The sequence below is a fragment of the Phymastichus coffea genome, unplaced genomic scaffold (assembly GCF_024137745.1).
Source record: "Phymastichus coffea isolate CEN01 unplaced genomic scaffold, Cenicafe_Pcof_1.1 PCOF00137, whole genome shotgun sequence".
Lineage (NCBI taxonomy): Eukaryota > Metazoa > Arthropoda > Insecta > Hymenoptera > Eulophidae > Phymastichus > Phymastichus coffea.
The window spans coordinates 244,916-257,920 of NW_026706948.1; the positions used below are offsets into that span (position 1 = coordinate 244,916).

General features: G+C 35.5%; 3 protein-coding genes across 5 annotated transcripts in view; all 3 read left to right on the plus strand.

The window, feature by feature from the left end:
* LOC131671895 (uncharacterized) overlaps positions 1 to 4,116 on the plus strand; it is a 66,233-nt gene extending 62,117 nt beyond the window's left edge. For 2 of the 3 annotated variants that reach the window (XM_058948681.1, XM_058948682.1), the window contains exons 5-10: positions 787 to 937; positions 1,024 to 1,193; positions 1,262 to 3,364; positions 3,446 to 3,647; positions 3,735 to 3,893; positions 3,964 to 4,116. In XM_058948681.1, coding sequence (XP_058804664.1) covers positions 787 to 937; positions 1,024 to 1,193; positions 1,262 to 3,364; positions 3,446 to 3,647; positions 3,735 to 3,893; positions 3,964 to 4,011 — 2,833 coding nt within the window. In that variant the 3' untranslated portion in view covers positions 4,012 to 4,116. Of the gene's footprint in view, positions 1 to 533; positions 654 to 786; positions 938 to 1,023; positions 1,194 to 1,261; positions 3,365 to 3,445; positions 3,648 to 3,734; positions 3,894 to 3,963 lie in introns of those variants that run through there. The other variant, XM_058948683.1, reaches the window with a different exon arrangement.
* A 1,035-nt stretch (positions 4,117 to 5,151) lies between these two features.
* On the plus strand, positions 5,152 to 7,433 carry LOC131671872 (inositol-tetrakisphosphate 1-kinase-like). Its single transcript, XM_058948651.1, has 5 exons — positions 5,152 to 5,496; positions 5,715 to 5,813; positions 6,009 to 6,150; positions 6,223 to 6,362; positions 6,458 to 7,433. Exons 1-5 carry the CDS (start codon positions 5,383 to 5,385, stop codon positions 7,031 to 7,033), a joined length of 1,071 nt encoding a protein of 356 aa, XP_058804634.1. The 5' UTR covers positions 5,152 to 5,382; the 3' UTR covers positions 7,034 to 7,433.
* A 2,246-nt stretch (positions 7,434 to 9,679) lies between these two features.
* Positions 9,680 to 12,984, plus strand: LOC131671851 (minor histocompatibility antigen H13). The gene is made up of 6 exons (XM_058948618.1): positions 9,680 to 9,940; positions 10,208 to 10,318; positions 10,402 to 10,484; positions 10,572 to 10,734; positions 10,797 to 11,290; positions 11,466 to 12,984. Exons 1-6 carry the CDS (start codon positions 9,749 to 9,751, stop codon positions 11,545 to 11,547), a joined length of 1,125 nt encoding a protein of 374 aa, XP_058804601.1. The 5' UTR covers positions 9,680 to 9,748; the 3' UTR covers positions 11,548 to 12,984.
* Positions 12,985 to 13,005: the final 21 nt, after the last annotated feature.

Consider the following 13,005-nt stretch of genomic DNA (forward strand, 5'->3'; position numbering starts at 1 on the left):
TATTGATCGCGCCCTTTCCTTCTCCTACTGTCTGGCTGCGGACTCGGCGACGGCTGACGTACGCGTAAGCACACAAGCTGCTACTGCCACGCGTTGCGCACCGCTTACTTCGCCGCTTTTTTTACCGCGCGCTGTCTATCGTCGTTGCTTTCATAGTTAATGGCTGTCCGACAAATCAGCTAGCAGCCTTGTGGGCAGCTCCGTTGAGCGACTTGGCTTTTGGCAGAGCAGATAGGCCGCAAAGGTCGGACAATGGGAAAGGGAAGAGCTGTCGATAGCGCACGGCGGCGCGACGGACAGCTGCGTCGTTCAGCCCACAAAAGCGAGAGCGCAACGCGCATAGAGCACGTGCTCGCCGCCCCGGCACATTCGCTCTAAAGGCCGATCGATATCGCATATCGCGCTACACACGCTATCGCTGGCGGAGCTGTTACGCAGCCATGACGACGACGCTACACGGGATCTCGCTTGCCGCGGCTCCGGGACTAGCGTCCATGAATATTTTACGTATGCGCGCTTCATTGTCGCCGCACGCTGTTTTATTAATAGAGCCTCTATATAGTGCCATACGTACAAACGTTTGCTTCCATTCAATGCTGTTTTTTATGTCAGACGCTCTCTATATTCGCATATAATCTACTTTCGAGAAATAGGTGGGCAATAATAATACATACTATTAGCTTCGAATGAATAGACCCCGACAGATTTGTTTACTCATTGTTATATCTATAATTTCCCATCTTCGGTACGCACAAGATTGTCTCTACGCGTGGTTTTCTATTTCAGGAGTGAAGAGAGCAGGAATCTTGGCACTGCGAGACAACTGACAGCAAGCAAGCGAAAGCAAGATAAGGCCACCATGCCGGCGGTCACGTGGATCGATATGCAACCGGAGTCATCATCGAGAACCAGCCTGAAAAGTTTCAGCGATTATCTGGTAGATTCCCTTCCCTTCGAATTCCGGAATGAGCATCACTTTGCGATATGTCATATTCACATGAACGGTACATCTAATGTTTTCAGACTGAAACTGCCGAAGATGCGCCGGTTTTCACTCCATCCAACAGATTACGCTTGAGTCCAGAAACACTGAATGCCTTGGACAATGCCGAGAAGCTCGTCGACGACGTTGAAAGACAACTGTCGCAAATGCGCCTCGACGATTCCCTTTCGGACGATACCGAAGAGGACGGGTGAGTAGCCTTGCTCGTAAACGTTTCGACGCTAGCTCAGCCTCTCTCGCGCCCTTTCAACTTTGCAGATTCGGTGGCTTCCAGCTCAGCGACGAACGCCTGCGCGTAGAAAGCCTCGTGAAGACCGTTTTCCAAAAAGGTTACTACGAGCCAGCCCCGCGGACAGTTTTCAACAGGGATCGCATCGCCTGGAAATGCACGAGGGACAGCTTGCCGCAGCGCGGAACCTCGAGAGTGTTACCGACGACGATCGATAGACGCGCGGCGCCGGTGCCGGCCGACAAATGTCTACTGTGCAGATTCAACAAAGCCGACGAGTCAGCGAACCAAGTTGGATTCGACGGGCGCGAAGCCGCGCGAACGTCGGCAGGCCGCGCGGAAGGGCCGAAAATCGCCGAGGACAGGCCGGAAAAGCTGAACGTGCAAGTGGGACCGGCCGTCAGCATCAGAGGCACCCTGGCCGTCCAAACTGCCAGAATCGTCGACATCCAGCCGACTCAGCAGGCCGCCGCGCGGCGCCCGCCAAATATCGCCACTCACGAGTGCCGACATCTCGGCGCGAGCGACGAGTTGCCGGCCGCATCGATTGCCGGCGCGCCACAATTGGAGCGGGACAGGCTCGAAATATCATCCGATCGGCAGAAGTCCAGTAATAAATCAGCCTTCGATTATAGACGAAAGAGCGGCGACAGCGACGCATCGATCGCCGACGAGCCAAGTCGCTTCTGGTACGCTGGCGAATACGAGCAACTGCATCTCGATGACTTGAGCTTGCCGGAGCCAACGATCCTCGTGGAAGTTGACGCGGTTCTGCAGCAGCAGCGCAACGTTATACGACAGGTGCACCAGGCTGCCGAACAATTCGATCGATTTCTTGCCGAAAGAATGACCGCTCAACGGTCCGATGCGAGTTTGCATGAGACTGACAGATCTGCCGGTCGTCCCGTCCGTGAGACGTTGGCTAAAATCGAGGATCAACTCGATAGAAATAACAAAATCAATTCTTTCCACGAGAACCCAACGATAAGTTTATCGGTCGGCAAAATCATGATCAACGAGAGCAAAGCTGCCGGATCAAAGAAGCGAAACTCATCGAGTGCAATCGTGAGTGAGGCCTCGAATGAAATATTTCAAGATACCAGTCAATCCGTACTACCTGTGACGACCAAGCCGTCTGTTGCCGAGTCAAAGGATAAGTGTGATTCTGAAAACTTTGAAGATGACAGTCCTGACAGTAGGAGTGAGTCCGTTAAATCTCGATCTCTTGGTTCGGAGGCTGACGTGCACGTGAAGAATACCGACAGAGATACGTCATCTATCACCAGTGCATTCGTTCAATCATCCGTTCACACTCGGACTAAATCTAATGCTGGTTTCATCGAGGACCTTAACAGCTCGCCGTGCATGATGGAAAACATTTTGGCAGTCAATCGTGATGACAACTCGCGTGTCAATAGACAGCTTTCAGCGAATGCCAGGCGAATGGGCACCGATCGAAGCAATTTATCCGACAACAAGCTAAATCGATTGCACGTTAGTGAGACCGATGATGAGCAAGAGCTGCATAACTATGAATTCGACGCTGATTTCCTTGAAGAACAGGCTAAAGCAACGAATAAGAGCGTTGACGAACAAGTAGATCAATTGAAAAACGATAAAAGGACAGAAAAATTACTAGATAATTTTGACGAAAATTCTCAAAAGACGTCTCATCTAATAGACAGCATTTCGGGCATCTCTTTTCATGGATCTAGCGAATGTATCAGCAATTCTCAGGAGTCTAAAAAAATGTCACTTGCATCGAATATTACTAAAACCGAATCGCCTAAAATTGAGGAAAATCCGGTAGAAGAAGCGTCCAGAGAATTATCTACAGAATCTAAAATTGAAATTAAACTATCACAAGCAAGGGATAGTTTGAAGATCTTGATGAAAACCATTAATGTTTCTGTTAATAATCAAGCTGACGATGAGCCAGATAAGGTTAATATAGTTGATCAAGAACTTTACGAAATTATAGGAACGGAACAGCAACCACCTGTAGACGATCATCTTCCTCAGACAATGAAATATATCACTGTGCGTTCGAACGACGCAAGATCACTAAACAGCAAGCAGCTTAATATTACAAATGTAATCAATCAAGAGCGTACTGACGGAGCTAACGACAGGTAAAAACATTTGTTGAGCAAATCGAATTATTTCAATTTGCGATCATTAAGATGACATGTCTAACTGTGTATACATTGCAGATTGTTTATGACAATACTAGAGAAAAACAGGGACGTACTTCAGAATTCATTGGAACAGCAAAAAATGCTTTTGCTGAAAAATTTAGAATCTTGTTCAATTCAGATGCCAAAGCGAGACAAACGACTGTTCACTTCTACGATTGTCGGTGACACATGTCCGCCAGTTAATTTTACAAGATCAAGAGAATCTAGCACTATTAGGGTATGTTAACGTCATGTTAGTTTTCAAATAAAGAACGTTTGAACATCGAACATTTGTAATATCTACTTTAATTACTCAATATTGTAGCAAGATTCGTTATCAGATTCAAATTCTGAAGGAGAAATACGCTTGAGCAGTGCAACTTCACATTCGTTAGGTGAAATTCGAAAAAGCGGTATAGAGAATAAATCCAGTGGTAGCGTAAAAGGATCGACAACTACTAGCAGTGCAAATATAGATGATAACGTAAATTTGTTTCTTTATACCCATGTTGTTATGAAATACAACTGTTGTTATAAAATTTACTTTTTTGCAGTCTTCATCACCTAGTGTCGGAGAAATCAATGAATTAAACAAAAACTGAATCAAGTCAGTACTCAATTCTTTATATTATTAGAATTAAGGAATTGCTTCAGAAAGAAGAGGTACAGATTAGTTGCAGCTGTATTATTATTATTATTATTATTATTATTATTATTATCTACGAAGTTTAATTATATTCTAGTGCATGTGTATATATATATATATAACGTATAGTAAAGAAATTTCATTTGAATCGTCGTTCAAACTCTGTTAAAATTCATTTTATATTATAGAGAAAATTAACTTTTTGAATTTTTACTGCTATATTGCAGAAAAGTAAATGAAATTGAATGCCATTTACATTAAATTTTACGTATGTAAAACAATTATACTAAATTAAAAATTATGGAATAAGTTTGCCCAAGTAATGTCAACCTCCCCTGTTATTATAATCCTGCCGGGAGCGTCAATGGTAACATGCGGAAAAATTCAAGGTGATGAAAGGAAATAAAGTCAATGAATAATATTGAGATATATGTTGAAGATGACAAGTATATTCTGTTAGCAACAGGAATAGGGCACAAGAAATAAAAATGTCAATTGTACTCGCGAGCGCTTGTCTTAAATTTGTAAGTCGCCATGGACGCTGGGCTCCTAGATTTTTACCGCACCATTTCCGCTACTTCCAAGCAAGGACACCACCTCAAAGAGAACTACGAGATTGAAGGTGGTGCGTGAATATCTTAAAGGACTGTTTGGCGGCCTAGCACTTTTATTTATGCTCAGTTTCTCACATTTTTATTGGTATTTATTTCAAGTGGCAGTTATAAGACGAACTCATAAAATAGCATCTGTTGCTCAGTTCTTATTCCGTACTCGAAACACAGTGGGTTCCCATTTCCTTTTATTGCTTCTCTCGAGCAAGCACTACATTTTTTTGCCGAAACTTCAATTTTTCTTTTTTCCGCAAATAACCATTTACGGTTTTGCTAGCTTAATAATACGCCGTATATGGAAATTTTCAATTTAAATTTATTTCTAATTTATTTTACTTTTATATGTATTTTACTCAATATGTACATGACGATACGTATCGTCGGTTCGTCACACCCCTATCATACAATTGTTGTTGATAGATAACCTAACCTAACAGGTGATTCTCATACACACACACATACACATGCGCACGCGCACACATACACACACACACACACCGTTTGTACGTTCTCTATTGTCACTCGCACGCAGAAAGGATTATTTATTAGACTGATTGCTGACACGCAAAAAAGATCGAGTTACGCGTATTTCAAGTCTTCCAGACGAGTCAATTTGCGCTATGCGCTTAGCCTGATGCTCATGCGAGGTTCAAGCTTGATTGTTTCAAAGCGTCGTGGAGATTTTCTAGTTGTCGTCCTCGACATCGTCACTGGCAATGGGAGACGAGAAAAACGTTATCGGATATTGGATATCCGAAAAAAAGCGTCAAAAGTTTAATTGGGAGGAGTTTCATGAAGAGTTTGCCAAAAAGGGATTATTACTGAAATTGGTAAGCAGAATGTTTTTTTATTTATATTTCACAGAAGAGTGACTCATGTTTTGATAACTCTATAGGACCTTTTTGACTTTGAAAAATAAACAATCTTTATAATTGATACTCTAGAAATAACTGTACTTTAATCAATATGTTATTGTAAAATTATTTTACATTCAAATCTAATTTGTTATACAAATTCAATAACTTAAATTGCTATTCATTATTAATAGATAGACATAGAATCAAATCTTGAATGCCAGGGACCATTCCATGTATTTCTACACAAATTAACTGATATTTTGGCTCATGCAGAAGATGGCAATAAACATGTAAGTACAAACTGAATAAATGATTAATATTGTCATGTTTAAAGTATGAATTTCAATCTTGTAAGGACTTGAGTTTTATAACTCCTTTCTTGATTCAATAATAATCATGTAAATAAGATATTAAAATATAAAAGATAAATAAAGTAATTAAGATATTATTTACATAATATTATATTTTCAATAATTTTTACAAAGGCAAAAGCCATTATCTCAAGAATACAAGACTACATTCAGAAAGATCCACAATTAATAGTAATAGATCCTATTGAAAATGTACTCAATTTGAGAAATAGACACAAATGTTACAAAATGTTACGTGATGAGTTGTTATATGATGGTAACTGTTTTCTATACTTTTTATGACAAACTCATAAAAGCAATAGTTTTTTAATTTCTAAAATATTTGCAGATGATGTGTTTATCCCAAATTTTACTGAAATCAAATCAAAAGATGTACAAGAAATAATGAATTCATTCAAAAAATATCGTGTGGATTTTCCATGTGTTTGTAAACCTTTGATTGCTCATGGATCGAGTGATGCTCATAAGGTGAATAAAAAAGAGGTTTTACAAAAATGAGATTTCTATTGAATTTGTTTTTCAACTTGTTTGAACTTAATAACTTACATATAATTTAATTGCAGATGATGATAGTTTTTAATGAGGAAGGACTATTAGACTGTCAACCACCTTGTGTAGCTCACAACTTGGTCAATCATAATGCTATTCTGTACAAAATATTTGTTGTTGACGAACACTTCCATGTTGTTGAGAGACCTAGCCTTAAAAATTTCTATTCCAAAGACTGTCAATCAATGAGTACAATATTTTTTAGTTCTCATGATATTTCCAAAAGTGGCTCCAATTCAAAGTGGTCAATAATTTCTGAGGATGAGCGTAATTTGAGTGTAAAACCAAATTTTCAAACTTTTGAAAAAATTGTAAAAAGAATACGAAAGATTTTTGGTTTGCTCTTAATGGGAGTAGATGTAGTAATAGAAAATCATACAGAAAAATATGCAATTATTGATGTCAATGTTTTTCCGGGGTATGATGGTTACCCAAACTTTTTTCAACAGTTAGCAAGTAGTATAAAGAAATTGTTGAATGAAAGGAGAACAGCAGAGTACGGTAAATGTCCCTTTCTAAAAAAATGCCTTAGCGATGATCTTGACTCTGGTTTTGAAAGCGATGAAAAAAAGAAACTCTCTTTATTGTAACAAAATACTACTTAGGATGATACTATGCTGATAAAACAACTGGATTTTATTAAAAATTTGCAAAATATTCTTATTGGAATAATTAGACAGTTGTGAAAAGTAATTATATATTTTTGTATGAAGTTGAAACAAATTAGATGATTTCATTCATATTGTTTATTCGCGAAAATATTTTGTATGTACTTAAAAAAATATAACTAAAAAGTTTTGTAATACATATGTGTATGTAAATATTGACAATAGGATTGTTAGATGGCTATTAATCTAGTTTTTCTGTTGTATTTAATATTTTTATAACAAAAAAGTGCTACAAAATGATATAATTTATTTAGAAGTTAGTAATTAGTACTCATAAAATTTTTAAAACTTCTACATGGTAAACATTTTTGTTTTATGATAGAAAATTAATACAAATTTTTACAGTGTTTATATGATTATACTATCTTGCATTTATACATACATACACAAATTTGGAAAAGAAAATATTCGTCTAAAACATGTTGTTTGATTATTCAATATAATTCCAAAATCTATAAATCCCTTTTGCCATCGTAAATGTTCATATTATTGTCATAATATTCTAGGTCATTGCTAAAGAATTATTAAATAATTTCCACGGTGTTGAAAATAGAAAACAAATCTTTATTTTATTAAACTTAAGAAAAGGGGAAATGTTCCATTTGAAAATATCTGTACTTTTAAGTGTCTGAGCAGCTGGTAACACTATTCAGCAGAATATACGTGATTATAACTATTCAAATATCAAATCGATTTTTAAAAATAACGATTTTATTTGAAATTATATAATTTGACGGTAATTTATAGACTAAAATTTTTCAAAAACTTACAAAGTTTTATACGGCTCGCTCGAACTTTACACTTTTCTTTTTGAACTTTTGAATAAAAAAAGTAAAAATTAAAAATTTTCATTTCGCATGATCACAGATCATAACATACAATTTGAATACTTGAATGACAGGCTTAAAAGTTCAATACGATTATAGGAAATGTAAAAATTGATCGTTACAAATAACTCGGGAACTCGAATAAGCTTAAATCAACTCAGAGTTAGAAAAACTCAAAAAACTCAAGCTATTCGAAATCCTATACTGATTTGATCAGCAATTGCTAACGAGCGAGTATATTGTGCCAGTATAGGTATGAAAATAAGAGAAATTAATATTTATATCAATGAAGTGAAATATTTTATATCCATTACAAAAAAAATCTCTTAAAGTATGAATCCACGAAGGAAGAGTTAACGTGGAAGTATTAACAGTATGTCGGTTCCTTATTAGAAAGCAACAATTTTGAAGTTGCGTCAAATTTACGTAGTGGAAAAAGCCAATGAGTAGTCGATGCCAGTAGGGAAAATCAAAGAATAATTGTATATAGACCAAGTTATCCCGATAATAGTTTAGGTAATCCCGTTGATATAATTGCAGATGTAAAAAAATTTAAGTTTTGCATATATTACGACAAATTTTATAACGAATTCTGAAGAAAGCAAATAATTTAAGTGTAGGTTTGTTAATTTACTTTTCTATTTGTAATTAATTAAAGTTAAGTGTGTTGTATCTTTGAGCGTGTTAATTAGGACAATACACTGGACAAATGATTAGCAGATCATACCAATTGTTATATTTAAACATTTTAATGCTAGAAGCAAAGAATTAGCATCATTTATAAAAGAGCAATAGAGCCACATTTCGTCTTCTGCAATATGCCGTTATATAATTTCTTCTAAATGCTAGTTACAATAGGCATTAAACCTGATAATAATTGAGACTTTACTTTTGGACAAGCTAGCGTCGTTTTATCATTTATTTTTATTTAATTAGTGCTGTAGCTTTTAGTCAAGCTACGTGATCATTTACAATGTTCTGTCATACTCTGCGATTCTTATGTAAATTGACCGTAAAACGTTCCGTTTAAGATTCCTGACAACTTGTTTGCAAATGATTTGGCAACTTTGAAAAGCATCATCACCGCTTTCAGGATATTTTTAAACAGCGCTATAATTAATCTTTTATCAAAATTATATACTTATGGGGGAAAAACCAAATGTAATAAAATTGACTCAACTCAGCCAACCCGCACCGGTTTCTTCATTATAAATTAACCGTGTTTTGAGCACTTTCAAAAAATACAATATCAAAAAAGTAATCAACAATGAAATAACGATATAGTTTTCAAATAAACACCTCGCTTTTCAATTTATGTTTAAAATATGTCAAATAATCCTGTTAAGAAGTACGTTTATGTGATAAAATAATTTAGTAGTGTCGTTATAGTCCTCTTTTAAAGCCGCGGCAACATAAATAATAACAGTTACACTCGTTGATTTTAAGAGCTAGATTAATGAGTTATTTTAAGACCTATTGTCTTATATTACTTAGTTCTGCAAGACTAATGTCCTTATATAAGAAATATTTTTGTACAAAATTGAAACTTGATGAATAAACGTTAATTAAGTTTTTTGTGATGAAAAATAATGAAGATAAATCGCATAGAAAATGAAGAGGAAACGAGATAAAACGTGGCTGCGTCGATCCACGTACCCGTTTGCACTCGGCGGCCGCCTCGGGACTGACCAGCTGACGCGGTGTTCGTTGATTCGGAGAAGTAGCGGTGGTGGCCCACGCAAGCATTGTAGCGTCGTCAGTATAGCGCCGAGTGCGAGCAGACAGTTAACTCGGCACTGTGCTAAGCAAAATGGCAGACACGGTGAATGAAATTGTTTCCCAGGCGGCTGAGAACATCACCGAAAATGCCAAGAACGCCACAGCCAAGGTGCCTTCAACCCCCGAAGGTATGGCCATCGCCTATGGAAGCCTCGTTATTATGGCTATCTTGCCCATTTTCTTCGGTAGTTACCGCTCCGTCAGGCACCATAAGGAGCAAAAGGTTAGACCCCCTTTCACACTTACTCATACACTCTGTCGCTAACATCTGCTTCAAAACAAATTGCCACCTTGTCGATCACGATCGAGTCCACCGCTGCATAGTGCACTTTTGACACCTTTGCTTGCTCCCTTTTCCGTGTTTTTGTCGCGACGTGATCTCCGCGTTATTTTTTTTTCTTTTATCAGTCACTAGCAGATGTTGCAATATGTGCACTCTTTCTTGAAGCTTTTTTTTCCATCTGTTTATTCTTAATGCAATTGTTTTTAGAAACATTATGAAAATAGTGGAGAAAAGCCTGAAACTATGAGCCGCAAGGATGCTGCTATGTTTCCCTTTATTTCCAGTATAGCACTTTTTGGGCTTTATATATTTTTCCAGGTAATGACCCTTTTGATACTTTAACTTTCAAGAAAATGGTATATAAGTATGAGCCATTCAATAAATATTATTTGACGTTGCAGATATTCTCTAAAGAATATATCAATCTCTTACTTACTGGATATTTTTTTTTCCTTGGTATTTTGGCCCTTTGCCATCTTTCAAGGTAAGACTGAGTAGCAAGAGAAGCAGGTCAAAGTACAGATTTGAGGCTTTATAAAATGGGTAATCAACATATTATCAATATTTACAGTCCTCTCATTACATCTCTAGTTCCTGCAGCTATTCCTAAGACAAAATATCATCTGAGACTCACAGAGAATGAAGATGACATTATCAATTATAAATTTGATCTCCATGATTTGGTTTGTTTAGGATGTTGTTCTTTAGTAGGCGCTTGGTATTTATTAAAAAAGGTAATAATTTTTTAATTTCTATTCTGGTTAAAGTACAATACTAAACAAATCAACTTTTACAGCACTGGATTGCTAACAACTTGTTTGGGATTGCATTTGCTATCAATGGAGTAGAGCTTTTGCATTTGAACAATGTGGTGACTGGAGGTATTCTCCTGTCTGGGCTATTTGTATATGATATATTTTGGGTATTTGGAACAAATGTCATGGTCACAGTTGCCAGGTCATTTGAAGCTCCTATTAAGCTAGTATTTCCTCAAGACTTATTGGAAAAAGGCCTGCATGGTACTAATTTTGCTATGCTAGGATTAGGTGACATTGTTGTACCTGGAATTTTCATTGCCTTGTTGCTGAGGTTTGACCACAGTTTGAAAAGAAAATCAAATACTTATTTCTATGTCACTTTCTTTGCCTACTTCTTGGGTCTACTTGTTACCTTGCTGTTCATGCAACTATTCAATCATGCTCAACCAGCATTGTTGTATTTAGTTCCTGCTTGTCTGGGAACTCCTTTGTTGGTTGCACTTTTCAAAGGAGATCTGAAGGCTTTATTTTCGTGAGTTTTCATTTCTTTCATTCCATATTTTCCAATATTACAATTATATTTCATAATTAAATATAAGATGACATTTTTCAATTATTATAAAATGAAAATGTTTGTGCAGTTGGATGTTTCAAATTATATTTTATTCTTTTATTGTTTGTGATTCATAAGTACTTAGTTTTTGTAGGTACGAGGATCATCCATCTGAAACTACAGAAAACAAAGAAACGACAAAAACGACACAAACAGATAATAAAAAAGAAAAGTAAAATGTGTATTTGTACTCATCATACATGTGATAACGCAGATAAAATCGCGACAGTTGGAATAGAAGAGAACTTGTTTAGTGCAAAGGATGTTTGTTTTCATAGAGTTTGAGAGATTTGTAATATGTGAGTGTGAGAACGTTATTGATACAAATGTCAGTCACTTCACAATGACTATTCAAGTACATGTTAATGTTGTACTTTTTTCTATGCATAATATTCTGATTTCATTATTTTTCCTTGTTTTATAATCCAATTAATATATCGTTTTGTTTTTCAAAATTTAATACCTAAGATAAACTTAACATGAAAAAATTTGACTTTGAAGTAGCTTCGATTTACTTCAGAATGACTATGCAAGTATGTTAATATTGTACTTTTTTCTATGTATAATCTGATTTCGTTATTCTTCTTTCTTTTTGAATCAAATTAATATTACATCATTTTGTTTTTGTTTTTCAAAATTCAATACTTCAGATAAACTTAATATCAAAAAGTTTGACTTACTCTGGAGTAGCTTCAATTCTCTTGAACAAAATTGTATAATTCTTTAAATGAACTATATGCCATATTGATAATCATTGCATAAAAAATTTAGATATGAAAATTAGCCTAACTTTGAAAGAAAATATTAATGATGCTTTGTTGAACTATTAAAAAATATTTTTGTTCACACGTTAATTTAATGTGAACATAATTTAACATAAATTCATTCAATTTATACATATTTAATTAATATGAATCTCCAGCTCATGGATAGTCCTAAGATATTTATCTGTCAATTGGTGAAAGAGCTTTTCCGTATCAGTGAAATAATATTGAGATTGGTAGTATCCAATAATTATCTAAATTTTTTTGAAGCAAGAAATTTATAAAAATAAAATTTACAAAACATTTAAATGAGCAAACTTAACTGTCCTGTAAACTACATTTTAAATTTTATAAATATTGAAAGCTACTATCAGAGAATGTAGTAATAAACCTTTTGATTTTATTTCAATGCTTTTGAAAAAATTGTTTAAATTTGTTAATTAAATATCGTGTGATCATAAAATAAAATATTGCGCACAAAAATCATAATAAAATCTTCCGTAAAAATTTACAAGACTTAATGGAATGAAAAATTATAAACTACAAACGATGAAAAAAGTATGAATGAAAAGTTTGTGCTAATATTTCTTAATTTTATATTGTTCTAGAGACTGATAAGAACAGTGATTAAATTTTGTGAATAAGTTCAATTTGATATGTAGGAAAATTTCATAGATGTTATATATGATAAATTAATTGAAAGAGAATTTTGTTCAAGTATTTTGAATGGAGAGCCAAATACTGATATTGTATCTGAAAAACATTTTTTTACACATAAATTACATTAATGAATGTAATCTACCATAATTGTCACACAAATATATTCAATAAACATACTTGTCCAAATAATGTTGAGTGTATGAATTTTGA

What these genes read in the sequence shown, in the direction of transcription:
- LOC131671872 (XM_058948651.1), top strand. Translation starts at nt 5,383, where the DNA reads ATGGGAGACGAGAAAAACGTTATCGGATATTGGATATCCGAAAAAAAG. An exon ending in CAGAAGATGGCAATAAACAT is followed by an intron (nt 5,814 to 6,008) that starts GTAAGTACAAAC and finishes ATTTTTACAAAG; the next exon opens with GCAAAAGCCATTATCTCAAG. An exon ending in GATCGAGTGATGCTCATAAG is followed by an intron (nt 6,363 to 6,457) that starts GTGAATAAAAAA and finishes ATTTAATTGCAG; the next exon opens with ATGATGATAGTTTTTAATGA.
- LOC131671851 (XM_058948618.1), top strand. Translation starts at nt 9,749, where the DNA reads ATGGCAGACACGGTGAATGAAATTGTTTCCCAGGCGGCTGAGAACATC. An exon ending in GCCCTTTGCCATCTTTCAAG is followed by an intron (nt 10,485 to 10,571) that starts GTAAGACTGAGT and finishes CAATATTTACAG; the next exon opens with TCCTCTCATTACATCTCTAG. An exon ending in CTTGGTATTTATTAAAAAAG is followed by an intron (nt 10,735 to 10,796) that starts GTAATAATTTTT and finishes CAACTTTTACAG; the next exon opens with CACTGGATTGCTAACAACTT.